The sequence below is a fragment of the Arachis duranensis genome, chromosome 8, assembly GCF_000817695.3.
Source record: "Arachis duranensis cultivar V14167 chromosome 8, aradu.V14167.gnm2.J7QH, whole genome shotgun sequence".
Lineage (NCBI taxonomy): Eukaryota > Viridiplantae > Streptophyta > Magnoliopsida > Fabales > Fabaceae > Arachis > Arachis duranensis.
The window spans coordinates 26,814,435-26,839,907 of record NC_029779.3 but is presented as its reverse complement, the minus strand read 5'-3'; the positions used below and the strand labels follow the sequence as shown (position 1 = coordinate 26,839,907).

At 33.6% G+C, this 25,473-nt stretch overlaps 4 protein-coding genes across 10 annotated transcripts; 3 read left to right on the top strand and 1 right to left on the bottom strand.

Annotated features, from left to right (window-relative positions):
• Positions 1–6,662: 6,662 nt before the first annotated feature.
• On the top strand, positions 6,663–9,975 carry LOC107461683 (probable serine/threonine-protein kinase PBL28). Of its 6 annotated transcripts, none has more exons than XM_052253456.1 (10): positions 6,663–6,794; positions 7,377–7,509; positions 7,749–7,895; positions 8,080–8,313; positions 8,392–8,627; positions 8,707–8,833; positions 8,922–8,993; positions 9,070–9,250; positions 9,340–9,472; positions 9,554–9,975. In XM_052253456.1, exons 2-10 carry the CDS (start codon positions 7,437–7,439, stop codon positions 9,803–9,805), a joined length of 1,455 nt encoding a protein of 484 aa, XP_052109416.1. In that variant the 5' UTR covers positions 6,663–6,794; positions 7,377–7,436; the 3' UTR covers positions 9,806–9,975. The 6 variants fall into 6 exon arrangements, with proteins under 6 accessions (XP_052109416.1, XP_020984842.1, XP_020984844.1 ...); XM_021129183.2 differs by lacking the exon at positions 6,663–6,794 and adding an exon at positions 6,914–6,972; XM_021129185.2 differs by lacking the exon at positions 6,663–6,794 and adding an exon at positions 6,935–7,098 and having other exon boundaries at positions 7,773–7,895.
• Positions 9,976–11,240: 1,265 nt separating this feature from the next.
• Positions 11,241–15,053, top strand: LOC107461727 (protein disulfide isomerase-like 1-4). The gene is made up of 12 exons (XM_016080274.3): positions 11,241–11,965; positions 12,150–12,279; positions 12,619–12,784; positions 12,870–12,988; positions 13,104–13,184; positions 13,441–13,527; positions 13,641–13,715; positions 13,870–13,938; positions 14,027–14,107; positions 14,189–14,323; positions 14,470–14,526; positions 14,634–15,053. The coding sequence occupies exons 1-12, from the start codon at positions 11,400–11,402 to the stop codon at positions 14,823–14,825; spliced, it is 1,758 nt and encodes a 585-aa protein (XP_015935760.2). The 5' UTR covers positions 11,241–11,399; the 3' UTR covers positions 14,826–15,053.
• A 1,048-nt stretch (positions 15,054–16,101) lies between these two features.
• LOC107461699 (early nodulin-20) lies at positions 16,102–17,315 on the top strand. The gene has a single exon (XM_016080242.3). The coding sequence runs from the start codon at positions 16,448–16,450 to the stop codon at positions 17,009–17,011; it is 564 nt and encodes a 187-aa protein (XP_015935728.1). The 5' UTR covers positions 16,102–16,447; the 3' UTR covers positions 17,012–17,315.
• Positions 17,316–18,908: 1,593 nt separating this feature from the next.
• On the bottom strand, positions 18,909–24,439 carry LOC107461711 (4-hydroxy-3-methylbut-2-en-1-yl diphosphate synthase (ferredoxin), chloroplastic). 2 transcript variants are annotated; one of them, XM_016080253.3, is made up of 20 exons: positions 24,108–24,439; positions 23,710–23,956; positions 23,273–23,430; positions 23,005–23,111; positions 22,804–22,904; positions 22,624–22,700; positions 22,315–22,434; positions 21,985–22,215; positions 21,766–21,882; positions 21,590–21,664; positions 21,384–21,461; positions 21,241–21,300; positions 21,062–21,124; positions 20,790–20,934; positions 20,444–20,582; positions 20,176–20,253; positions 19,937–20,096; positions 19,751–19,849; positions 19,511–19,615; positions 18,909–19,389 (listed from the first exon to the last, which is right to left on the bottom strand). In XM_016080253.3, the coding sequence occupies exons 2-20, from the start codon at positions 23,924–23,926 to the stop codon at positions 19,288–19,290; spliced, it is 2,232 nt and encodes a 743-aa protein (XP_015935739.1). In that variant the 5' UTR covers positions 23,927–23,956; positions 24,108–24,439; the 3' UTR covers positions 18,909–19,287. The 2 variants fall into 2 exon arrangements, with proteins under 2 accessions (XP_015935739.1, XP_015935740.1); XM_016080254.3 differs by having other exon boundaries at positions 24,205–24,439.
• Positions 24,440–25,473: the final 1,034 nt, after the last annotated feature.

Genomic DNA, 25,473 nt, shown 5'->3' with positions numbered 1-25,473 from the left:
TCCTTTTCCTAGTTTATTTTAGGAAAAAAGATAGGAGACTTGAATTCGCAACCTCTTAGGTGAGTACGGAGAGATTATGCCATTTGAGCTATAATTCATTAGCTAATTCAAGCTAAGATAATTATTTAATGTAATTTTATTTTAATATTTATATTTTAATCCTATATTCTTGTATTTTTAGAATGTATGTATCAAAATATTTGGATGCATTTTAAAAGGAGATTGACACTGAATTTAAATTTTTATATTATATTTAATGTAAAATATATTGAATTGGATTATATTTTAATATTATATTTAGTTTAAAATAAATATAGAACTAAATATAGAAATTGAAGAAGTAAATTTAAATTTTAAAAAGCAATCATTATATATACTAAACAAAATTAAAATGTTGTTCATCCAAACTTCAATATAAAATAAGAGAATTACTCAATAATATTATAAATAGTCTTTTTATATTATCAGTAATTTTCTAAACTATTAATTTTTCATTTTCAGAAGCCAAATGAATGATTATTGAGTAATTCTCTTATTTGGCTTCCACCAAAAATTAATGTAATCGAGTAAGGTAATAGAAATTCCACCAAAAACAGGAAAAGAAAACAAGTCATCAAAAACTTCAACTAAAGATCAAAATATACAAAAACATTAAAAAAAAGTAGAACGACAACAATTAAGGACAGAAAACTATCATTGCCATAACAATTTTAGCAAAACTTATATACATAAGTTTAAAATGAAACTAATATACATAGGAGAAATATTAGTCAAGTAACATTAAATAAATAAATGATCTGAAGCTTAAATTTAATCTTTTTTTATCAAGGTAAATTATCAAACACTTTATTTGCATGCAACATAATCACAACAAGTATATAAAAAATAAGCAAAATAGAAAAAGAACTACTCAGATTAGTAGTTTATTGTAAAAAATTAATGTAATATGATATAGAAAGAATGAAAGAAAACTCAGATCTTAATACGAGATTCGAGAAGAATTTGCAGAGTGTAAACATGAACTCGAAAAAAAAAAAAGAAATAAATTTTTTATTTAGAGTAATGGTGGCACTGATGTAAGCTCTAATGGCGATAGTATTGATAAAACTTCTGCAGATTTGAAAAAAAAAAAAAACACAAAAAATCTATGCTAGAGAAAAATGATAATAAAAGTGAGAGCTAAAGTTAAAATGATAGGAATAATATAATTTTTTTATTTTATTATTTATATTCTATTTTCATTAGAATTAAAAAAATCAAAATAAATGTGAGAATTAAATTAATAGTATTTTTATTATAGAGAATAAAAGTTGTTTAAGAATACTTTTTAACTTTAATCCAAATATTGGAATATGATATTCTAAAATAAATTTTCTCAGTTTTTTTCTTCAATTTGATAAAGAATTATCTTTCACTTTATAATTTTTAAGTGAGACTAAAAAAATATATGAAAAAAATATTAAATAATAAAAAATTACACTTTACTAAATAATTAAAAAAATCCACTCTCTAGTATTTTTTATCATAAGATTCCTAAAAATACTTTATAATTTCTCCAAGAAAAAGTATGAAGAAACAATAGAGGTATTGTATAATACATATAATGGAATTAATTTAAAATTTAAAATATTTGATAGATAATTAATTAATTTTAAATTATAGGCAACTAATTAATTTTAAATAGTTTTCAATTTGAAATTTAAATCAAATATTAGGATTACCGTTGGTTTTGGAAACAAATAAACTACCTCCCTCTCTCACTTCTCTCTCTCAATATGGTTTGTCAGCGTTCTATGCATTTTTCATGGAATCTCGTCGGTACACTAATGCCACGACCACCAGTCACCATCGGAAATTGCGCCGACACTGTTCCGACCGACGTCGTTGCCGCACAAGCCACCGCCAAAGGAAGACGCACATATTGTGTGGGTCAAACTAACGGCACCGCAGCAACCCGAACGTCCAGCGCCTCCGTCGCAACTGGTATGTGCCTTCTTCCGGACACCGTCCTCACCTCGCCTTTGCTTTCTCCCATTCCTTTCAGTCTCTTCTCACCGATAATACCACCATGCTCTTTTTCTTCGATTCAAGCATGGTTAGCTTCTTTCATGATTTGAGCCCTCTGCTTCGCAACAGTGCCACTTTTGTAACGACTAGACCTTCAAAATTATGTTTCACCACAATAATAGTTTCTTCTGTCTATTCATCATCTTCTTCTATTTTAATGGCCACTTTAGGATGGTCGTTTTAGTAGGTATGCGGGTAGTTATTTTATTTTTATGTAGATGATTATTTTGATTAGATTGAGTTTAGTTATATATAATTAAAAATATGTTAGATGTTCAGTTCATTAGATATGCGGATGATTATTTTTATTCTTAAATAGATGGTTATTTTTATTAAGGGTGAGTGGCGGGTAGCAAGTCAAGTAGCGATGGTAAAATGGGATGATTATTGATGAAGGTGGGGTGACCGCCGGTTGAGAAAGAAGAGAGTATTAGAGAATTTCAGATGGTTATTTATTTGAAATAACTAACGGATTTGTTTAAAAATTTAAAAACTTGAAATTAGAGAATTTAAAATTTAAAATTTGATGTGAAATAACTGAATAAGAATTTTTAAATTTATTATTTGATGGATAATTTTCATTTTTAACTCATATTGGGATAAATAAGTATCCCATTAAATACCCCATTAACTCCTTGGCAGTACTCTAGCAGTACTCTTTTTCCAAACACACACCTTTAGGCCCTCTATTTTCCTTTTTCCCTTTTCATGGTACTCTTCTTACGTTAAGGAAAAAAAAGAGTTTGAAAAAAGAAGCTCCCGACAACAACGTATTTATATGTTTCTTGTAAGAAAGGTAGGGAAAATCGAGATTTTACGAGATTCTAGCTACTATGCTTGTAAGTGCGTCCTGGTTTAAATTATATTTAAGATTGAATGTTATTTAAAAAATCCATAATACTCATATAACATACAAAAAAAAGTTCTGTGGATCCAATTTTTTTCTCAATTATTTTTACAACATAATGTATAGGCCCCATTAAATAATTAAAAATTAATAGTTTCTTAATTTCTTACACTCAACTTTACTTTAGAATTTTGATTTTTATATTTAAATAAATAACATGTTAAATGCCTGTTAAATTAAAAAAGGAATAAGTATTGTTTTGGTATAAACATTGAGAATCAGAATCGAAACCGTCCCTAACGAAATTTTTTATTTAAAATCATTCTTAACGATTTTTTTTGTATTAAAATCGTCTTTTTAATTTTTTTTTGGACAAAAATATCCTCCACTACCATCAGCACCTTTACCTCCACCATCACCAGCATCTTTATCTCCACTATCACCACCAGCACCTTTACCTCCACCACCAAGAAAAATAACATCAATAAAATCAATACAGATTCAACAAATCTAAAAATCAGAAATTCAACAAATTAACTCAAATTCAATAAATTCAACAACCAAATCAACACATAACAACAATAAAATCAGAAAACAACAAATCAAAATCAGAAGTAGAGACAGTCACAGAAACAGAAACAAAAACTCAAGAAGAAGCAGATGCAGAAGAAGAAGTAGATGCAAAAGCCGAAGCAGAAGAAGAAGCAGATTAAGAAGAAGAAGCAGATGCAGAACCACCGGCGCTTGGCCCCATCACCAGCGGCGGCGACAGGTGACGGAGCGTGCGAGGACTGGCGACGCACTCCACCCTCGAATCCTTCTCTCTCCTCGGCCACCCATCACCCGCGGACCGGCGACGGAGCGTGCGCAGACCAACTCAACCTCAGACCCCTCTCTCTCCTTCGCGCGCCGCCCTCCTCGCGTCGGGCTCTTCTTCCCGACGACGCACTCCACGGCAGCAGAAGCATGCATGAACGGTCCTCCCCTCCACCGGCGCTCCCTCTCTCTTTCCCCTCTTCTCTTCTCTCCCGTCGCAGCCCCTCTCCTTTCTTCTTTTTTTCGACGACGGCGACGGCAGCTCCAAGCTTCGCCGGCGCCGTCCCCTCCCCCCTTCCCCTTTCCCTTCCCCCTCTTCCTTTCTCCTTTTCCCTCTCCCTCCCCTCAATTTTTTTTATTAAATTAGGGGAATTTTATTAAAAAGGACGATTTAAAGACGAAAAAAATGTTAAGGATGATTTTAAATAAAAAATTACGTTGGGGACGGTTTTGATTCTGACCCTCAACGTTAGGACCAAAACAATACTTATCCGTAATTTATCAACTTTATTTTGGGTGAGTGACTGTGTGATAGATTAGGGACCGGATGTTGTAACATCGTAGATAATATCAAGGCTTAGTTTGGTAAAGCTTTTATTTTTCAAAAGTACCTTATAAAAGTTAACTTTTAAAAGATGATTTTTTAAAAGTTGTAGCATTTATATTTGGTAAATCAAATCAAAAATAGCTTTTAATAAATACAAACAACATCAATTACGTTTGGTAAAATAGTTTTTAAAATTTAAAAATACTATAATAGACATAAATATAAGTATTAAATTTGAAAATTAGTATATATGAGGTTATATTAGACTTTTAAATTTTAAAAAATACAAGCCAACTTAAAAAAATTCTATCTTAGGTACTTTAAAAAGTATCCCATTCTTTTAAAAGCTGTAAATACAAATATATAACCTTTTTGATTTACAAAACATAAAATAAAAAATTTAAACTTTTAAAAAATACAAGCACATTTTTTAAAAATTTTATCAAACCAAACCCAGATAAGCAAAAAGTAAGAAGTAAAAGAGTTGATTAAGCACAAATATACTCTATATAGACAAAGTAAAGACATTATTACCAAAAATAGGAAAGAGAAAACGGTAGAAGGCACATACACATCACCATCACAAAATACAAATAAATGATCAATCTTACTAGATAATTAACAGGATTTAACTAATAATAAATCAATAAATATTTTTAAATTATACTCCATATTAATTAATTATATTATTATTAATTAATAATTATTTAAATTTTATTTTTTTAAAATATAAAATTAATAATTATTAATTACATTTATTTAACTAGGTAAAAATTATTTACCTATATATTTCCATAAATGTTATGGCATGTGAGAGTCCGGCTAGAATGGCCTATCATTGAGCAATTCTTCTGTTATTCTCATGTGACAAATTTTTTTTTTCTCATATGCTAGACTGAAACATTTCACTACTCTTATTGGTCCCCACAAAGCAACCCTTAAGTCAGCATCATGCTACTTTTTTTTCTTATTAGGACCAAGGATGTTTCTCTTATGTCCATTTCATTTTTCACCTCTCAACCACTTTCCCATACAGTTACAGTGAGNATAATAATAATAATAATAATAATAATAATAATAATAATAATAATAATAATAATAATAAAAATAAGCCTTTAAAACTTATTTGAAGGTACATATATTGAGAGGAGACTTTCCGAAGACATGTGAAACCTAAGAAAGATGGAAGGAAGGAATTCAAAGAGGTCAATTTTGTGAACTAGACTAAGACTAGTCACGAGTAACAAGAAATGAAAGCAGCACATGCCCCTGATGCAAGTTTGAATGGAATTGTCTTGCTTACACTGTTACTTGTAGTGGCTTCTATTAAGTAACAAACTCTTTTCTTCCAATGCAATGCTATCTATGTCTTCTCTCCTTCTCCCTCTACACCTAGAGAGCCTACACATGTGCCCTTTTTTGTTTATATAATTTGGAGACAAGTATTCTGTACTTGTGAGAGAAACAAGTGTAAATTTTGTAATGAGAAAGTCGAAGTGTCGTTTAATACGAGTTGATTTCATGTGAAAATAATAGTTAAAAATTATTTGATGATAATTTAGTCAAATATGTCATATTATTTAATGTATTTTTATACATTATTTCTCTAGTAAAACCTTACTGTAACGTGAGGACTAAGTCAAACCAAATTAATTAGTAGTTTATATTATATGATATTATATATATAAGAAAAACAAAGACATAGATGCATGTACTTTACCGAAGCTCAAACATATACACGCACGTGATCTCTCTTTGCCATGAGTTGCATAATAACTTTTCATTTTCTCCTTAGAATCATGTCTCCTAACGAAGTTTGATCGTTGAAGCACCACAATCTATGATGTTATGTACTTTGATTTAGCCTCAACTTTCTAGAGATCTCTAATACATAACATAACTCCACGGGGATCAATCCTGACATGGATGATGTTATTGTTTTTGGCCTTTGTAGTTTACCTTAACTCAGAATCATCACGTTATGTCTTTTACCATTGCTCCATGGTCCACTTGTCATGTTCTTCTCTTTTACCACTTTGCTGCTCAACAATGCATCATGCTGATGCTCTTATCCTATGAAATTATGGGAAAAGAAAGAGATAAACAAAAATCAAAATCTTCTAAGTTCTATTTATAAAGTATTGAAACGCCAACATGTGACAAATACAAGAAAGTGTTTGGTTTCATTCTTTTATTAGGTCCAAACACAACTTTAGGGACTAATTAAATTGTGGTTTATGCTGATAAAAACCTTTAGATTTATGAGCTTCTCTGAGGAATAATGGAACTTGAAAAATAATGGTGAAAAGGTATTTGATATAAGTAGTACTTGAAAGAAGTCTATATATATTGTGGCATGCATTTTCCTCTGGGGTTGAGAGATTCCTTGGGAATATTTTGGGATTTGGAATTCCAAATTTCTCATTAGGCTGGAAAATATATTGTGGGTTTAACAACAAAGATCAAAAGAAAGCAGCAAGTTCAGCTGTCCACTTCAATGAAGACAACCTGTTTAAAGTATGTTCCAGCTTTTCCTGTTACCTTTCTTAGCTGTTTAGTATATATAGTCAACCAAGTTCCACTGTTGGATTCTTGTGTTGCTACTTGCCAGTGCTACACTCTCTTACTCTTCTTATCTTCATTCATTCATACCCTTTTCAAGCATTTTTTATTGCTTTCTCTTTCTACTTCCTCGGTAAGTATGTAACTTGAGAGCCATGCAAAGTGTGACTTCAAAATTCTTCTCAAATTTTCACCATTATATAAAGCAGTTTACTGTCTATTCCCTTTGATGATTGTTACATTACATTTTGTATTTCTGGTAAGTTCTGTCATCAAAATTGCCCACTATGCTATTTTTGACTAAAAAATTGACTTTCATTGTCATTTTGTGGATGAGAGAATGAGAGATCTTAGTTTGTGGTGTAGCTCCATTATTGATTGATTGTATGCTAGTTCCCTCTTTTTTCTTTATTGCTCTTCTGTCTAGTTTGACTGAGATTATTTCAGGTTTCATAAAACTGTGCATAGTTACTGTTTCTCTTGAAGAGCTTATAAGAATGAGAAATATGTAAGCCTGTTTATTTGAATGTGTTTTAGTGGGTGTAGAAAAAGCAAGAAGAGTCTATCATGAAGTTCATAGGGTGATGCTTGTTGACAATGCGATTGCTATGGGGGATAAAGTTGCCCCTACTCATATTCATTCAACTTTTATGTCTCAGCAAATTATATGGTAAGTGTTTGATATCTTTTTTCCCTTTACCATATTCATTAGCAAGTTTTGTTTCCATAACAAAAAGCATTGAATTTGTCTATCAAGTTTCCATTTGCAAGCTATGAATTATTGGACAAATACTATATGTTTCCATTTCCTCATGGAAAGTAAAGTAGTAAACTACATATTGATCTTCAATATATATAGATAAAATTAGTGTCAATGAGAAGATCCAATGACAAATTTGTTGACTGCAGCTGAGGCTTTGTTCACTTTGAAAGGTTCACTTAGCAGATCACAGCAATTGGGATGCAGCATTGTGAAGTATCCGTGTCGAATGCAATGGCCGTGTCGCCTTAACTGCTATAAACTAAAAGATCCAGGTGCTTTTTCACTGATTCTCTGTAAGCTCCTTCTCTATGTTTCTCTGAATTTGTGTGTACTGTGTAGTATTTTGTTGTTCAGAGAGATATGAGTAATTTGTTACCATGATTATAAAATTAACTTTCTAAAGTTTTTATACTCTTAGTGTAACATCAAGAAATCAATCATAAGAATGATGAGAAAAGATCTTTACTTGAGAAACAGGTGGAATAGCAGCAAAGGTGGATGGAAACAATGACATTCCAACACTTACACCTGTTCAAGAAGCTCAAGTTAACAGGCAGGGTGAAAGAAGGGCTGCTGCCGCCACAGTTGGTGGCGTTGCTGCCGCCTTATTGGTGATTATCATTGTGGTAATTGTGTATATCTGCTTGATGCGTCTTAAAAGAATGATGAGGCAAACATCTGAGAGTGCTTCTTCTATGCCATCTCCCACAGGTAAGCTGAGATTTTTCATATGTTATTTACTTTGAGATTTTTGGTTAAAATTTGATCTGATGTTGTGGATTCTTACAGTTGAGATGGGAAGAAGCAACAACTCGCTGCAAGTAAACGAACTGTGTCCATATTATGCACACAATGCAAGGCAGTTAACAATTTTAGAACTAGAACAAGCTACAAGATGTTTCAATCAAAGTAATATTGTAGGTGAAGATAGATTTGGTTTGGTTTACCAGGGCTTGCTTCAAGATGGATCTATTGTGGCTATAAAGAGGAGAATATCTTCTCTAACGACGAATTTCATCCGCGAGGTAGATAAATTTGAACATTAAAAGCAGGCATGCTTGATATGCATATTACATCATGTTGATATATAATAAGTGATGACAGGTGAGGAAGATATCATGCATTCACCATATGAATCTTGTGAAGCTTATAGGCTACTATGAAGATGGCTATCAACAATTACTAGTGTATGAACATCTCCCTAATGGCCATGTAGGGAATCACCTATATGGTACTCTGCCTCTCTTTCTTTTGAGTTTGCTTTTATTGTTTTACCTCTCTTGATTATTCTGCTTAATGTGTAACATTTCTTGTTGCAGATAGTGAAGGTTTACCTATTGGAAAGTTAGACTTGTGGAGGAGGTTATCCATTGCTTTAGGAGCATCCAAAGGTTAGTCCATCTTTAGTATTGATTATCCTTTTAGAATTCAAAATAAACAACTTAGTCTATTATGCTTTGCAAACAGGACTGGAACATCTTCACAGTTTGGATCCTCCTTTGGTTCACACCAATTTCAGAACTAGAAATGTTTTTTTGGATGGAAGTTACACTGCCAAGGTTTCGGATTACGGATTCGGCACATTGCAAAGAGAAGTTGATCAGGCTGCAGCCTCATCTTCATGCATAGATTGCTTTCTTGACCCAGAGTATGCTAACTACACTATGCTCTTTTTCTTTTTATAGTTTTAGCCTTTCCTTGTTGATTTATGGTGCATGAACATTTTTCTTTGCCAAGGTTGAGTTCACCAGAAAACTATACACAGCAGAGTGATGTATACAGCTTTGGAGTCTTTTTACTGGAGTTGATTAGTGGTTGTGAAGTTTATAACAGAAACATGTCAACCTTAGAAGAAAACCTAGTATTCCAGGTACATAAATATTAGGTATATTCATTACATGCTTTTTAATAAACACTAGTAACTGAGTAAATGATAATGATGTATTTGAAGGCAAAGGCAAAGGCAAAGGATAGTGATGGGTTGGAGAAGTTGATTGATGTAACATTAGGAGAGCATGAAAAACATGGTGCAAGGAGAATGGTGAGGTTGGCATTGTTATGCATAAGCAAGAGTTATAGAAGGCCATCAATGGGGCAAATAGTGGAAGAGCTAGAGCGGATTCAAAGAGAGATTGCTCCTTTGTATTCACAAGTCAATGAGGACATTGGTGTCGTCACTCTTGGGAGTGAACTTTTCCAATAAGCCTATGCATTTCGTTATTGTTATGGTGAAAACTTAGGTGCAGTCGACTTCATGTGAAGTTGATGACTGAGAGTCGTTGGATAATTTGACTGATTTGACTAAATTTTCATCTAACGGCTCTTAACTATCAATTTTACGTGAAGTCGACTGTACCTAAATTTCCACCTATTGTTGTTGCATACCGTTCCTAAAAGGAAAATTCATTTGTAATTACATTCTTCAAAGTAAATAAAATATTGAAATTAGTGGAACAATATATTGGATATGGGTATTACAAGTTGTCGAATTTTTTAAACATGGGCTTTGAAATGCAAAAATATTGGAACTTTTTGTGTTTAACTAAAATATGGATAGCAATTTATAAAGTAAGAAATCATCGGAGATGATTTGTAATTTTTATTTTTTAATTTCAAAAGAATTAAATTGTCGAGGTCAATTTCTATTTTTAGTCAGAAAATTGTCTCTGGCAATTTTGGTTTGCATGACTACAGACAACCATAGTTGTGAAAATTTTGAATTTATCTTATATTTTAGTATTTTAGAATTTTAAACCCCACGTCAAAATTAATTTACGATTATAATTTTGTGTGAAAGAGAAATCTATATTTTTAATTACTGAAATATTCTCCTTTACTTAATTCAAAAACAAGATTCTCACAATTATTCTTAATATTATATTAGATTTACTAATCAATCTAAATAATTTTTTTTAATAAACTCTATGTGGCCATCAATTTTTTATAATTTTAGTCATCATAAATATTAAATTATTATTTATGTATTTAAATTTTAAAAAATATAAATATAAATTATATTAATTTATATATGTAAATTTTAATAAATATAAATATAAATTATAAATATAAATATAAATTATTGTTATCAAATATTGACTCAAAATTATGTGTACAATTTTTATAAAATATAAATACAAATAATATTTATTTATGTATATAAATTTTGATAAATATAATAATAACTTATATTTTTTTGTATAAATATTTATAAATATAAATATAATTTATTACTAATCAAATAATAATAAAAATAAATTTTGATCACTGTCTAACCTTTTTCGTTTTTTATTCCATTCCAAAACAGATAAAAATATCTTCCAAGAGGCATTTGTTTAAAAGAAAAAGGGTGATAAAAGAAAAAAAAAAAAACCGAAAACCGCAAGTAAAGGACACAGTTTTTTTGGGTGGTGAAAGGACAGTTTAATTGTAATTACTTGGAACTAATAGAATATTATAAAAAATTATACCATTTAAATTATTATTCGTCGTTAGCGTATTAAAAATATAATTATTAGTCAGACTTTTTTTATTAACATAAAATTTTAAAATAAGTGATATTATGATACAGTAACTTCCAGGACTCAATTACTAATTAGCAAGCGAGTTTTGTTAAGACAGTTTTTGACCCAAAACGACGCCGTAGAGAGAGAGAAGAAGGTTCATTCTGTTTCACACAGCAAACAAGAAAGTCAACAAAGTCAGTGTTAGCTACTTAGCTTCACATAACTTCACTGTTTACTCAGATCTCTTTCACTTCTGTTCGATCTTCGTTTACTGGATTTTTCACTTGCTTCACAATGCGGATCTTCGTTCTCCTCTCCCTCACCACTCTCCTCCTCTTCTCCACCTTCTCAATTACTTATTGCAAGGACTCCGCCACCGCCACCACCGCCGCCGCTGATGACGATGAAGATCTCAGTTTCCTCGAAGAGGCCGATGACACCTCTTCGTCTCATCATCACCAGTACGAAGGTCACTACCCGGATCCCGACCAAATCGACGACGCTGATCTCGATGACTTCTCTGGCTTCGACGAGACAGAGTTCAATCCTGACGCCTACAAAGAAGCCGAAGTGGACGAAAAGGACGTCGTCATTTTGAAGGATAAGAACTTCACCGACGTTGTCAAGAACAACCGCTACGTTATGGTTGAGTTCTACGCGCCTTGGTGCGGTCACTGCCAAGCCTTGGCTCCCGAGTACGCTGCCGCCGCCACTGAGCTGAAGGGCGAGAACGTCATTTTGGCGAAGGTGGATGCAACGGAGGAGAACGAATTAGCGCAGGAGTACGATATACAGGGTTTTCCCACCGTGTACTTCTTCATTGATGGAGTTCACAAGACTTACAATGGCCTCAGGAACAAGTAACTATCTCGTTCTCAATTCTCTATCTCTGTGGAATTTGATTCTAACTATGTGTTTGACAGATTTAGAATTCAGCGTTGCAATTGCATCCAAGCTGAAATTTGATGTCACGTTGTGTTTTGTATGCAAGTTCTTGCTTTTGTTGGATCTGAATTTTACTTTGTTTTTGAATTTGGGATGCAGAGATGCTATAGTGAGCTGGATTAAGAAGAAGATAGGACCTGGTATCTACAACATTACCACAGTGGAGGATGCTGAACGCATTTTGACCTCCGAAAGCAAAGTTGTTTTGGGATTCCTCAACTCTTTAGTCGTAAGTATTTATATGTCTTCGTCAAGCTACAATCGCCTGTTTGGTTAGATCTGGTAGGACCGGTATCAAAGTGAAGTGGAATTTGTCTCTTTTCTTTTTGTACCTTTTAACATGGATTTTGAAATTGATGGTTACTAATGATATTCATCATGATAACTTGATCTTGTCGTAGCAAGTCTATGTTTCCCAATTGACCAGTCAACAAATTTTTCCTTGATGAAGCTGCACCATATGTTATTGTCATTTATCTGGATTATATGATAGGGTTGAGCAAACCTATATAATTGTATATTTAAAAATGTTGGTTGTTATGCTTCATTAACCCTGTCATAAAATCAGGGTCCGGAGAGTGACGAGCTAGCTGCTGCATCAAGACTTGAGGATGAAGTCACCTTTTATCAAACTGTGAATCCTGATGTGGCAAAGCTTTTCCATATTGACCCGAGCATTAAGCGCCCAACTTTGATCCTGATCAAGAGAGAGGAGGAAAAACTGAACCATTTTGGTTTGTTTTCTATCTTATTCTTCCCTCTTTTGCTAGTTAACATGATGTTACAGTAAACTTGATGTATTTTTCCCCATCTCTGCAGATGGTCAATTTGTGAAGTCTGAACTAGCAGACTTTGTGTTTGCCAATAAGCTTCCCTTGGTAACAACTTTTACAAGAGAAAGCGCACCATCAGTTTTTGAAAATCCAATCAAGAAACAGGTAATTATCCATATGCATCTATCTATCTAATTATATTGTAATCTTGAGATATTCTTTAGAAATGACACTACATTATCCTTCTAATGGTGTTATGTTTTTGAAACTGAACATTTAGATATTGTTGTTTGCAACTTCAAACGATTCGGAGAAGTTCCTCCCGGTATTTCAAGATGCAGCAAAATTTTTCAAGGGGAAGGTATGTTTCATTGCAGGCTGTTATTGGCTTTCTTTCTATCTGTTATAACTTTTTTTTCTCTTTAGAGCGTCGACGAATTTGTATATGACTTGTATTTCAGAACACTACTATTTAAATACAATACATGCTTTACCTCAGAATTCAGGTGCAGGGTACTGCTGTATGGGTCATGAAAGTAGACTGGGAGGATGGAATTGATGAAATTTAGTTGAGTCACATTGAGTTAATGAATAATTGTATGTTTTATCTGTTGCAGCTAATCTTTGTGTATGTGCAAGTGGATAATGAAGATGTTGGAAAGCCGGTTTCAGATTACTTTGGTATATCTGGGGATGGTCCAAATGTAATTTGTCCTTCTTCCCTTTCAAATTTATTTAAGAGGTTGAGGTTTGAAAGTTATGATATTTCACATATTACATGAAATGAATTTAAGTAACCATTGGAATTTCAATGCAGGTACTTGCATACACTGGTAATGATGATGGAAGAAAATTTGTGCTTGATGGGGAGATGACTATTGACAAAATAAAGGTATTCTGTTTGCCTTCTTGCCAGGGGTTCTGTTAGAAGTTGCTACCAAGTTGTGGGAGGATCTTGGATGTTAGTTTTGAATTCTGTTAGTTAACAAGGTTTGAATTGAAAACTGTATTTTGGCTAAAGATTCCAAATCTTTATTCTATGTCAGGCGTTTGGGGAAGATTTCCTTCAAGACAAGCTAAAACCTTTCTACAAGTCGGATCCAGTTCCAGAAAGTGTGAGTTGTTTTGTTTTCCAGCCATGAATCATATTATATTCTACTGAATCAGTCGATGATGTGTAACCTTTTGTTATCTTGGTGACAGAATGATGGTGATGTGAAAATAGTTGTTGGGAATAACTTTGACGAAATTGTCTTGGATGAGTCAAAGGATGTTCTCCTAGAGGTATAATTGGACCCACTAGATTGGTATTACATTTGTATCTGTACCTTGGACATGTTAGTTTAATGTTTGTCATAATCTCAGATTTATGCCCCCTGGTGTGGTCACTGCCAAGCACTGGAACCAATATACAACAAACTTGCAAAACATCTTCGCGGTATTGACTCACTTGTTATAGCCAAGATGGATGGAACAACAAATGAGCATCCTAGGGCAAAGGTAAACAATATAAATTTAAACTAGACTCATTCTAAATTTTGAATTTTCAAGGATGCAGAAAGACACTTTGTTTTGCCTTTCATGAATACATCTGTATGCAGTCATGATAGGATTCAAGAATTAATCGATTCATATTCACTTTGCAGTCTGATGGATTCCCCACACTACTCTTCTTCCCAGCAGGAAACAAGAGTTTTGACCCTGTAAGTTGATATTTCATTTACTTTAGATCTGACTCATGATCATTTCTTTTACATGGAAGATATGTATGTCCTTGTCTAAACATGCTATCGGTTCATTGTGTCTGCAGATTACTGTTGATACAGATCGTACAGTGGTAGCTTTCTACAAGTTCCTCAAGAAACATGCATCAATCCCATTCAAGCTCCAGAAACCAGCCTCGGCCTCGACTTCTAAACCTGAGGGTACTGATGATACCAAGGAGAGTTCTGACGTCAAGGAAAGCAAGAGTAGCAGTAGCGACTTGAAGGATGAATTATAAGGTGAATTAAGTTATGTATTTATATTTACAAAGAGGTATGATTAGGCAAAGACGACTGAGCACAACTAAAAAGGAGAAAAGAATATTTCCCCAGAGAAGAAAGTGGGATAAAATGGGGGCCAATATATGTATTACTATCATCTTTAATTCTTTCAACTTTTTCTTTTGGATATTTTAGAATTTTGGTTAGACTTCGTTAAAAGAAAGAATAACCTATATTTTAGTTTATTTATTTAGCGCACAAATAATAAATTTTGCTTGACCAGTAATTATTTGGAAAAATATTTAACGCAAGGAGATATTATAAATGAACACAGGAATAATTAAGGGGCAAATAATCTTTGGGCTTCCTGACAAATATTGATTGTTTAATAAGGAATTTCTTATATCTTCAATATTCTTCATATGAGTTTGGAAGACAATTGTTTCTGTTTTGGGTGAGTTATATGACGACTTCTATATCAATTTGATTAACACCTGCAAAACTGAAATATAATAGTAGCAAGGGAGCAATGCCTAACATTTGATATCCTTCCATTGTCATTGAGCCTTGTCCTGTTATTATTTAGATAAACATTATACAACAACTAGTGCCTTTAAATGCCGAAAAGTCAATTGTATGAAACTCACATTATTATTATTATTATTAAAAGCGTCAATCGTTCCGGCCTAAGTAATTGGGAGGATGTGTTAAATAAGGGAAATCTCAGAAAATCAAATATAATCACGTTTATGTAACCTTTCTTTTCCCCTCTTTTGATGTGTTTATAATTTATAACTTGAAATTAATCATGAAAGTCATCATGAATCCTTATTGCCATGAAAAGAGCCTTAAATACTTGAAACTGAAAACTATAATGGCACTTTACGTGTTCGGAATATGACAAATATATTATAGTATGTCCCATCATTGATAGACACTATTGTTTTAACTTTTAACCAACTTGACTCTATTATTCCATCAATACATAGAAACAGTGTGCACCGCCATAACGTAGACATACAAGTACAATTAACCCCTACGAAAATATAAAGTTCTCTCCTGAATTGCATGAAAAGCAAGCTTTTCCCTTCATTAAAAATGTACATGCCTGGTTCCATGCAATTCCTATACGTCTACTCTGTCTCCATCTGTACATACATGTGAAATAATATGTCCACAAATAAGCACGTAACTCTCATAAAATTAAAATTAAATAACTTACTCTTCATATATTATATATAGTTTATATACGCTATCTCAGCTCAATTTCATTTTTATAACTCAAAAACACCAAAAAAAAAAAAAAAATCTTCAACGACTAAGAAAAATTATTTCCTCTAATTCGCGCCTCTTTCCGTTTTCCCAACGCTTACGTGTCCGGATCCCGTGCCTCCATTCCCGCTGACCGTTCGATTATTTTCCAAAATCTCGAGATCTTCTCTAACTTAACCGTTTTATCAGCTGTCACTTCTCACACACACTCGGATCTACCGGTTTTCCCTTTTTGCTTCGATTCAAACACTTTCTCACACACATTCTTCAGTCTTCATAGTTCGTTCCTCTTCATTTCCAATTTCAACTTCAAATTCAGATCTACGTTCTTCTGTTCTCCACTTTGTTCTTCTCTGAACCAATAACAATGGCGAGTGCGAGATCCTTGTTTGTTTTTCTCCCTCTACTCTCCTTGTTATTGTTGCACCATCACCTCACTGTCTCAGCAGAGTCGCCGCCGTCTCCGTCACCGGAATCACCAGCTGACTCGCCCGCAAGCTCACCGGTAAAGTCATCTTCATCTCCATCTCCATCTCCTTCACTTTCACTTTCTCCTTCTGTTTTGGGTTTTGCTCCTGGCGTTGGCGCTCCAAACTCTGCTCCGGCCAGTTCGCCAGACACTTCATCGCCGCCGGAGCCTTATTCGGAAACTCAGAGTCCTGATTTTTCGCCGGAGAGCTCTCCATTTACATCTCCTTCTCCTTCACCAGCGGATGGAAGCTCACTGAGCCGCGCCGGTTTGGACCCCGAGGATGAGACCGCAACTGCATCCGGAGAAGGAGGAATGAGCGGCGGCAAGAAGGCCGGGATAGTGATCGGAGTTATCGTTGCCGCCGCCGTGGTTGCACTGGCAGGGATGGTGTACAAGAAGCGGCAGGAGAATATACGGCGCTCTCAGTACGGATCTGCTGCCAGAGGAGGGCTTCTGTAATATACGTAGTAGGTTTATACGTACAACTACGTTAATATGTAACACACGTTTGTTTTTGCTATTATACCATAGATTCAATATTTTTTCTAGCTGCTAGATTCATTATTCATTCCATTATTATTGGTTGTGGCGGATACTATGTTGATTCCATTTGATTCTTTGTTTTGTTGGTCATCATGTGATGATTGAAACATCTTTCTTCCATTTTTAAGAGTATCATCATCATTTTGCAGATCTTCTTATTTGCTAGCTGTAATAGTGATAATAAATAAAGGTTGTGGGGAATTTATATTATTTTACTTCACTTCTGATTTGCAGATTTCTACACTTTCGGTCTAATATTGTTATTGCAGGTAAAGAAAACAAAAAGGGAATAGAAAAATGATGATTTACACTTAAGATTTAGTTATTTTGTAATGCTAAAAGTATATTTTAAGAAAATAATAATAGAATTTTTTTAAGTTTTGAATACATTTAATACATTAAAAATATAAAAATATTTATTATTTCAATAATTTTTAATAAAACATTTTTCTTAGCAAATTCCAAACTTAATTAAGACCAAAAAAAATTAATTTTGATGCCTTCGGTATATAATAATTTTATATTTTATATTTTATTTGGATTCAGAACAATTATTTAAGTTTGTGACATTTCATGTGAAAGAAAAGTTTGTGCAATTGATGTCAAGTCTAAGATTGATTTAGTTTTGAATAAAACTCTACAACTAATCAAAATATTTAATTAAGTCTAACTAACTTGTTATAACTACTTCTCTTCCTTCTTCTTCTTTTTCTTCACGTTTTTTTTTTCTTTTTTTGCATTCCTCCTTCTCCTCCCGCTAATGTTGCTACTTCTTTTTCTTCACGTTTTTTTTCTTTTTTTGCATTCCTCCTTCTCCTCTTCTATCGTTTAAATTCAGAATGTATCGAAATTTCTTAACAATGACGATACACAAACAAATTCAATTTAAAACAAATTCAGACCATAATACACCAAAATTAAATTCAAAATGCACCAAAATAACTTAATGATAACCCAACTTTTCCTCTCCTTATTCGTTGTCATCATCATTTTCTTCCTCTCCTTCTCTTCCTCCTCTTTTTTTCTCACTTTTTTTTCGTCATCTCATCGTCACTACCACCACACCACCACTTCTATCTCCTCCTCTTTCTTCTTTTATTTGAATTTCTTTTATCTCGTCCTTCCTCTATTATCATTATTATCATTACCGTTAAGTTCAAATCTATAATGCAGCGAAATTCTTTAATGATGAGGGCACACAAATATCCTTAGTTTAAAACAATTTTAAACTAAGAGTGCACCTTATTTAAATCCAAAATACATCATAATTAAATCCAGAATGTACCAAACTCAAAATTTCTCCTCCTTTTTTTTTTTCATAATTATCATCTTTTCTTCATCTTTTTTTGTTGTTTTATCTTCTCATTATTCTTCTGGTTACTCTTTTATCAAGAATAAAAAAAAATCAAGTAAAGAAAAAGAAAAAATGTATAATGCTGCAAAATCACTAGAAAGAGAAGGAGGAAAAGAAAAGAAAAGCAACAACAAAAACAAAAATAAAGAACACGATGAGAAGGAAACATGTGAAGAAGAAGGAACGCGAAAAAAAGGAAGAGAAACGCAAAGAGAAATGAGATAAAAAAGGAATTCATACTCTCACTAATGAGACTAAATTTTGTCATATTTTGACCAATTTAATTGAACTTGATTGTTAAAATAAGACTGATTTTTGTCAGATTTTGACCAATTTGATTGTCAAAAAGATTTGGAGGTGTAGTATAAGTTTTTAGTTTTAGTTTATTCTAATGAATATTTTTATTTAAGCTAATAAACCCAGACAATAAGCCAAGGCGTACAAACGAGATTCTTACAATTCGATAAACAATTTGTGCAAACTTGAATTATTTTTTGCATATTGGGTGACAAACATGAGAGTGGTTTTCTTGTTTCTGTAATTTGTTAAACATGCAACCTTAGCCTTCTTAAGATAATATTACAGGGCATTGTTCCAACTTCCAACCCATCATTCTCCACATATTGCTATTTATTTTTACTGATGGGGTAAAGCAAAATACATTGTGGTCTATAAATCTATATCTCATGCAGCTGTGGAGCACCCCCACCCCCTTCATCTTTGAAATCAAGACTTCGCTTACAAGAAAATTTTCTGACTATGTTGAAAGTGAATTTCAATACTAGAAAATCACATGTAGACCAGGACCCTAAACTCTTCACTCAGGATCCATTAACCTTTACTCATCTGCAGGAGGGTCTACCCACCTTCCATGCTCTTTTATTAAATCAATCAATGCATCGGTTGCATGCTCCATTTCAATTCCTCGCTTCACCACAGTCTGTAATTATAATATCATTGAACTTAGTTTCAAAATTCATTCACCATAGAAAACTAAAAGTTGGTTTTTTTTTTTTTGGTTAGGTGTGATGCTAGTAATTTGGGAATGAAGAATATGTTACCTTCCCAACATAAAGGTCAATCTTTCCAGGAGCTCCTCCCACATAACCAAAGTCTGCATCAGCCATCTCTCCGGGTCCATTTACAATGCATCCCATGATTGCAATCTGATGCAGGAGACAACACCACATTACAAAAACAGCAGAGTTTCTTGTTTTATGCAACTTTGCAAACCATAGTGCATGGTTACAAGAGCGAGATGCGTGGTTTACAGACGAAAGGAGTTAGGAGTAGGTGATTACCGAAACACCAGGCAAGTGTGATGTCTTTTCCCGAATTTGTGCACTTATTTCTTGAAGATCAAACAATGTTCTGCCACAGGATGGGCATGACACATACTCCTGCAACACATTAGAGATAGAAGAAAGATCACAGATGCTATTCCTTCGAATTCAACCTATGTCTTGTTAAAGGGTTGAACAACATACTGTCTTTGTGTTTCTCATTCTGCACCCTTGCAGCAAATTGAAAGATGTATTTCTGAGGAACTCGAAATCCTTGTCTGGGGCTTCTAAGAGGATACCATCTCCAAGCCCATCAACCAGCAGTGCTCCAGCATTAGAACCGGCTCCAATAACTAAGTCATCCCTGTAAGTAGAAGGACTTTGGTTTCACAAGGACTGCATTTCTCGAATCTTGACCAATAAATATCAGAACTTTGAATTACCTATGAATCCCATGTGGAAACTGAATGTGGTGGATGACAGGGAAGTCCAGAGAATTTTCAGAGAGGTACTCAAATAGCCTGATATCAATGTTAATAAATCAGGATTACCATAATCATATACACATGCAGGTAGCAGTGTTAAGTGGGTCATTTATTATTTTATTATTTAGAGAGAGGAGCCAAGAAAAGAGGGTCTAGAATTGATACTGATTGCACTGATGCAGTCAGATTGATGCAACAAATAGTTAATCATGAGTAACATTGTCACCTTCTTGCTGCATGAACTCTACTAATTTTCTCTTCTGTATAAGGCAGCTCATGAAGAATCATAGTAGCATCAACACCTTTGAGAATTTCCAGTTCTTCATATGGCTCGTCACCCCGTACAGACACAGCCAGGCGTGTACCTAACAGAACCAAAAATTCACCTAACATCACATATGAACTTTGAAGTGGATGTATAAAGATGTTATTATAGCAAATTGTAAATTTCAGCATATAAATTTGTTAACAAACTTACATCCTCCTTAGCTCATGTCAAAAATTCAAAGTAACAAGTAATTTTCACGAGTGTACAATGTCATTAAACCTTAAGGATAGTCATTGGGTAGTACCTTGTGGCAAAAGCTTGTACGCTCCAGTAGATAGTTCCTTAAGATTTACTAGAACTATGGCATTGGGTAATGGCTTTGTTAGCTGCTCTGACAAAGGAGTTATAACCCCCATACTTATATCTATCAGTCTCTTCAGAGCTAGCCGCTGATACAGTATCCAAAATGGGAAAGAGGAAACAAACCATGCCATCAGTTGCAATTAATTGAAAAATACAGAAGTAGTATGAGGAATGAGGCAGAACAGGTAATGCTGCCGTGGTAAAGGTTCTTACAGAATCATGGTCATCTACTGGAGGAAGTTCCCGCAACAAGATTGAATCTACTGTTGCCAGATCCTGCATATATATAACAGTAAACTGTCAATAATTTCTTATTTAAATCCAACAGATATTCATTCAACAAAAAGAGCAACAGAAACCCCTTTTTTGACATGTAAAAAAGTAACAGAAACCTTAAATGGCATGCCAACAACGAGTTTGGCCGCAAGTGACTTGTAGAGAAGCTCTGGCATCTGCAAAAAATATTAAGGGAAATAAATTTGAGAATGATGTAATGCACCCGTTCTTGCTAATAAAAAATCTTCCAAAATGTTACCTTCAACTGATCCAAGGTTACTGCCATGAGAACAGAACCATCCCGGTGGAGGACACCTCGATAATCCACTTCCTCACCCTGTATTACATTGTAAATGTGTTATAAATGTATGAGGAGTTCCATAAGGAAAACATGGAAAACTTTTCTTAATTGTCTGCGTGTGGTATGTATTTTGGTTAAGTTTGTTACACAAGTTTATACTTTACCTCTTTTTGCACCGGCAATTGACCAGTTCGGCGCTGGAAGTCAAAATAATGTCTATGCTTTTCTTCATAAGGTGCCTGTAGAAATAGATCCATCAGAATTCCTTGGTATTTGTCAATGTAAGAAGATTCTAGTTGACTTAGGATTTCAATCAAAGGCATTCATTTGAATCACATACCACTCCTTTCTGGAGTTCAGCTGCTTTCATTCCCAGGTTTGCTAACCTTCTACAAGGATCTATCTCCTCCTCTGGTGGTTCAGTGAGTGAAACCCTTATTGTATCACCTAACCCATCCTGAACAAAGCCATATCAAAATAGTACACCATAATGAATGGTAAGAAGCTGAATGAACATATCCATTTTTTTATAATTAGCAATACATTATTATATCCATACCTGAAGAAGAGTACCAATGCCAATTGCAGACTTCATCCTTCCATCCTCACCTTCTCCAGCTTCAGTTACTCCCAAGTGTAACGGATAATCCCAGCCTTGGACATACATTTCAGCTACAAGTAACCGGTATGCTTGGACCATGATAACCGGATTGCTTGCTTTCATAGAAAAAACAAAATTGTGAAAGTCCAACTTTCGACATATCCTTGCAAATTCAAAGGCAGATTCAACCTGTTGCAATCATTGTTTATGAGAAGGAAAATTCTCTGTGGAAAATCACATAAATTACCAGAGACATATAGCAGAATGGGAGGGGGTAGTACTGCTTACCATTCCCCTTGGAGAATCTCCATAATAGCTCATTATACGATCTGAAAGACTGCCATGGTTTGTCCCGATGCGCATTGCTCTCCCATATTTCTTACACTTCTCAACCAATGGTGTGAATACCTGGCAATAAATAAAGCTTAAAGTAAGTCGGTAAAAAGAAGGAAATAAAGTTTTTAAACATCAGTGAACAAAACAATTCTAGCAAACAAAAATAAGGCCTTGTTTGGACATGAATTCTGCTTCGGTGAAACCCTGCTCAGATTTTTGTCTGAAAACAAGAAGTGGACAAGGGAAGGGGATGGTCTTTACCTGTTCAATATGCTCAAGTTCTTTCTGATAGTCATCTTCAGTGTACTCTAACTGTTCAAATTGAGCCCGTCTATCAGCTGCGAAAGGCCACAATCATGGATTCAGAATATAAGCAAACAATTAAAACAAACGAAAGGGGAAAAAAGATTGACAAATAACAATTTGAAGAGGTGCACATACCAAAATTTCCCGGGTTGACACGGATCTTTTCAAAGCATTCAGCCACTCGCAAAGCAACGGATGGAGCAAAATGAATATCAGCCACCAAAGGAATGTTGTAGCTGGACACACACATAAAAAATTTGAAAACATAAGATGAACTTACAACTTACAGCATCAACTTTTTAAATAAATCTCAAGAATAACCACATTAATACTTACTTTTTCTGCACAAGGGAGTTCTTAATCTCATAACATGCATCAGCTTCTTTCTTTCCCTGTACTGTTATTCTCACAATATCAGCTCCTTTATCTGCTATTTTCATCACCTGCCAATAAACAACAGATAAATAAACATAATCCACCAATTCCATCAATAGTTATTTTTCTTTTTCAACAGAAAAAAGGAAACACAGATAAATAACGGAAACGATGTAACTTAAATAGAAGCTTGTAATGTAAATTGAAAGCAGAAGAAAAGATGTAAAACCTGTTCAACTGTCCCAGCAACATCCTTAGTGTCAGTTGTAGTCATCGTCTGAATTCTTATCGGATGCTCACTACCAAGAGCCACGTTACCAACCATCACTGTCCTTGTCTTCCTCCTAACTGTCTTGTGTAATGATTCACAATATTTTTGCCTAGGAACTACATTGAAATTATTAACCATGCATCAGAGAAAGCTAAAATGAATAGATAACCACATAGCAGAAACACTCCAAATACCAATTAGGCTCCATAGATTACATATACATTTGGTTGTGAAATTGATGGACAACAAAGGCAACTGAAACTATAAATTCAATTTGAAAATAAAGAGGAAGATTTGAGGTATGGAACTTATTCTTCACATAGAACAATTTGCTTTGATTGCATGCATCATATAGAAATCAGTTTTCAAGTGTCTCTCTGCATCAATAATCATACCTAGAAGAGGACTTCCTGGGGATGCAGGTTGAAGTTCAGCAATATCCTGGCCCCCAGAACTTGAGTTCTTGATAATTGAAACCTTTGTTCTTCCAGACTTGAATCTCCTCAAATCAGAAACTCTCACAAAATCCATACTTTTTGCAAACCCCAAGCTGGAATCTCTGGTCTTGAGGGCAGAAAAAGAGGCTGGCACAACTCCTGCACCCGCAGCCATTTTCAAAGAGTAACAGCACCTTCACCTCACCTTGATCACATTAAACAAAACTCAAATCAACTTTGGGCATATGAGAAACAAGTACAAACATGCCATAATTAACAAAAAAAAACAAGGAATTCTTGCTGAATGAATTTCAAATTAGGAACAGATAGAAAGCATGAGCTAAAATAACAAGTACCTAAAGAGTGCTGGGAATTGAGAAAGGAGGAGTTTTGGAAAGTGGGTTGTGAAGAAATGAGAGAGTTGAATTTAGAGTGCTTTCAAGTATGGGATACCTGGTTAAAATGAAGGTGATTGATGGAGAGAGTGAAGGGTCCGGAGAGTGTGAAGAAAGAAGTGAAATTGGTGGTGGAAACTGGAAAGTGTAAAACAATATTCAATGGTCTATTTTTTTTGCCCTTTTGATCTTTTATTTTTTTCTGATTTCTATGTGCCTCTTTTCTCAGATTCAAAGGCACCGAGATTTGAATGTGTATTTATTAGAGCATGAAGAAATGAATTAGATTTACAAGGTCAAGAAAAAAAAGGGGTACGTTTTCATAGTACTCAGAACAAGACAACAAAATTGTCTGCTTAGCTTTACACACCAAATCAGCATCTAAACAAACATTATCCTCAGCCAGAAATTCAACGTTGCACATTTACCCTTTATTTTTTAATTAATTTTGTCAGTTTTAGTGCAGCACGCATTAAACATTTTTTATGAACAACAAATGATAAATAATACATTACATAATAAATTTAGGCTATTTTTTATATAGATTCTTTGAATGTGTTGTTACGAGAATTTGTGTGTTTATAATTAATATGGAGCCAATTTTTTTTTTTAAATCTATTTAATATACTAAAACTGGGTTTTTCCCCAACTAATAAGGGTGACGTGTCGCTCTCTCGTGAGTTCGTTTTCCCTCCAAAATGAATGAAATTTTTCATCTATTCTAAATTATTTATTATAATTATATTATTATTATATTATATTTAATATTTAATGAATAATATATAGTTATACTAATTTAAGAACATATCTTCATTATAATTATATCAAATCAATATTTAATGCACTATTAAACTACTTATCAATTATAATGCGTAATTGCTGTATATAATAAAAAATTGCCTTAATAGTAATTAATTTACATATTTATATTTGTTTTACTAAGGTCTATAAATAGTATTTTCCTGTCGTACATGAATCTAAATTTGAGAGTCAGCTCATAATTTTATATTTAGTATTTTTTTACTACTTTATAGAATAAGAATGTATTCTTCGTTTTTTATTGAAGTTGATCTTTTAAGGTACAATTTATAATTTTTTATAATGTTTTTCATATACTCATTCTATTATATTATTCTTTTGATAATTTATTTATTGTTGTTACTTTAAGTTATTGTTATCGTCTAATGTTCCAGTTCAATTGTCTTTTGCCATAATCGTTTACAATGCATCACATCCATGAAATACCTCATCGAGTTGTCTTCACTGATTCGGGTTCCAACTACATGAATGTAAGCGTTCAAAGAAGGGGCAATAATCTCTACTTTAT